This window comes from Geospiza fortis, unplaced genomic scaffold (assembly GCF_000277835.1).
Source record: "Geospiza fortis unplaced genomic scaffold, GeoFor_1.0 scaffold166, whole genome shotgun sequence".
NCBI lineage: Eukaryota > Metazoa > Chordata > Aves > Passeriformes > Thraupidae > Geospiza > Geospiza fortis.
In genome coordinates this window covers 10,707,715-10,710,594 of record NW_005054310.1, presented here as the reverse complement: position 1 = coordinate 10,710,594, position 2,880 = coordinate 10,707,715, and the positions used below count along the sequence as shown (strand labels likewise).

The 2,880-nt window shown below is 41.8% G+C and overlaps 1 protein-coding gene across 1 annotated transcript in view; it reads left to right on the top strand.

Annotated features, from left to right (window-relative positions):
* Positions 1–722: 722 nt before the first annotated feature.
* Positions 723–2,880, top strand: part of LOC102040600 (prolactin-like) — a 6,609-nt gene continuing 4,451 nt past the window's right edge. Inside the window, exons 1-2 of the mRNA XM_014312369.2 lie at positions 723–861; positions 2,671–2,849. Of these exons, the coding sequence (XP_014167844.1) occupies positions 723–861; positions 2,671–2,849 (318 nt within the window). The remainder of the gene's footprint in view (positions 862–2,670; positions 2,850–2,880) is intronic.

Below are 2,880 nucleotides of genomic sequence, written 5' to 3'. Positions count from 1 at the left end.
CAGCTAAGGAATTCATCTCCTCCAGAGGGTTGGAATAGAGCAGATGTTTCAAAACCATGTTTCTCTCTACTTGTGTGCTACAATCACAGTCACAAATAGTAGACATCTCTGTAGTCCCAAGGGAGGCAAAAATGCAATGTCTGTACCCGCCTGTCCAGCAGAGGAGTAGAAAAAGAAGCAACACACCAGCTCCATTTGATGCGTCAAGCACATGCTCCCTCACCTCCTGAGCTACATTTGCAATCAGAAAATGAGATTTCTCTGCACTAGCTCACTCTGTACTCATCACCCTGAGCTCAACTGAGAATCAACAGGCAAAACCATGCACCACCAGAGATTAGTGAATTACTGAATAGAAGCAACTTCTCAGTGAGGGAAGTTATTTAATGAGATGGAGGTCAGGGAAGGATTTTGCCCCAAGTGACAACTGGAGACAAGAACAAGTTGCTTTAAGATGGGAGGACTAAAAAATGTTTGAACTGTGAAGAGTGAAAGGAAGGAGAAGTAGAAAGACATAAAGGCAATAAATATACAACCCAGAGCAAGATAAGATTTGCAAACAATTGATTTTTTTTTTTAAATTGACAGTTGATCAAGCAGACCTTTTTTCAGCTTCACTCTGAATAAGCTCACATTTCCTAAAAACATTGTTTCTGTTTTCCCAGCTGTATCAATAGATGGAATGAAAAATACTATGTGTTTTTATTTATCTTGTATTGTCTATGTCTTTGGAGTCTCAAGATTGCAACAATCAAGAGCAACACAAATCAAGACAAAAGCAGCAAGATGATTACAATATGAAAGCAGGGAGAAATGAATTGGACAGCTGTTTCCATAGAGAAGAGAGAGAAGAGCAGAGAAGTAAGAAAAGTCAAACAATTCTACCTGAAGTGATTCTGTTTACAGAAGTCAGAAAAAACCACAGATCTGAGATCCAGCCTTCTGAAAGTGGTTTACTCCTTTAAGCAGGTAGTTTAATTTCCCTTTCAAGATCCAGGTTACATAGTTTCGGTCTTGTTTTATTCAAGAGCTTGTATTGCCAACTTTCAGAGCAGAAGTGTGTGACATGTCCCTTCTTGAGCTGTAAAATGTGCCTGTTGTTATAGGAAAAGGTTCAAATCAATAGTAGACAGTATTTGATTGAAACAAAGCTTTTAATTCCAGCTTTTACTCCTTCACGATGTAAATTCAGGAGAAATTCTTGAATACATAATGAACTCCAGTTGATCTTGCACTATAAATCTTTGGCAAGCTGGAAGGGGCAGAGTTGCTGTTCAAGTAATTTATATTTTCCAGATTTCAAGTTCATTGCTCCTTCAAATCTTAAAAATTTAATATTTTAAGGAACCTTTTTAAGATATGCATATTTCAGGATTTCTCCAAAACACATGAAAAAGAAAAGAAGATGGTTATTGGCCAATAAAAATAAGTCAATGATCCATGTGTTTCCCATATGCAGACTACCAATGGTTTTCAGATCCTGTCATATTGCATGTTTGCCTGAAACAATAAACATGATTGCCTGTTTTATGATAATTATTAGAATTAATTAGTATTAATATTCCAACCCTTCAGCTGGATCACAACCTATTAAGCAGTTTATCAGCTAGCAAAGAGCTCAGAGCTGTTGTCATATTGGTATGGTCCCCCGTAAGGACTGGCTCAGCAGCACTAAACACTGAAATCACCTGCATTGTTTTATTCATTAGGCACATCTTAGTAAACTGTTTTTAAAATTAATTTTAGAAGCTCTAAAAAAGGAGGGGTTAAAATTATCCTGTAGACCCATTGGGCTGCCAGCCTTTCAAAACATGAGTCCTTTGGAAATGCCTCTTGACTTTATGCAGAAGCGGTGGCAGACATTTACTTTTAAGACCTGGCTAGACAAGTAGCTACTTTTACTTGTTTTCTACCAGTTTTTTTAGTACCTACACAGAATATAGGTGACAGAGTTCCATTTCGCCTTGGCCAAGAACTAGTCAAACTCATGTCTTCTACCTCCAGAATGAGTTCTAGTCACCCAGCTGCCCTTACAAGGTGGGGAGAGGGATGATCTTCATCATTCTGGCAGAGGTATATTCCTTCCATTTCCCATAAATGAAATCAGAATTCATGAGCTAGAAAACAGACACGTAACTCCAGCATAATGGCTGAGGAGAAAAGACAGCAATTTCATGTCACATGTATCCTCATTTCTGAGTAGACTTTTCCCTTGGCAGTAAAAACCCCAGTAAGAAGGGCAGAGTCAACTAATTTTCCCCTTGACCAGCATCTCAACTTTTCTTACATGTCCTGAGGGTTGCTCAGGATCTTGTGCCCCAAAATAGAGGACACCAACCATGTCCACAGGACTTGCGCCCCTTTAGGAATCCTGATCTAAGTCCTTTCCTGTGCTACTCCCTAAGCATTTAGCCTCATGGCATCAACCATCCTGAGGTATATTTGCAACACCAAACATGCAGTCACCTCAGCTATTACCTCTTCAGCAGTCTTACCTCTCACCACCTGCAATGGAGCAGGAGCAGCAGATCTGATCACAACAGTGTGATTTGAAAAGATGGCTAAGAGATGAATGTCATCAGAGCAGGCTTCTCTCCTACTCCTCATTTTGCCCATTCCTGCCCTTTTGTAAACCCCCATTACCACGAACATAGCAATTTATTTTCCTAGTCTCCTTTCTCCCACCCTTACCCCCTCGGACGCGCTGGGACGGACCTGCCCACGCCCCTTCTGTGCGGGGGCCGGAGCCGCCCCTGTCTGCCCACGAGAGGGCTGTGACGGTCTGCGGGGGTCGGTACAGCCCCAGCACCGAGCCCAGGAGTCAGTCCCGTTTCTACCGGCCCCGCTGGGTTGCCGAGGGCAGTCGGTCCCGCTGGTGCA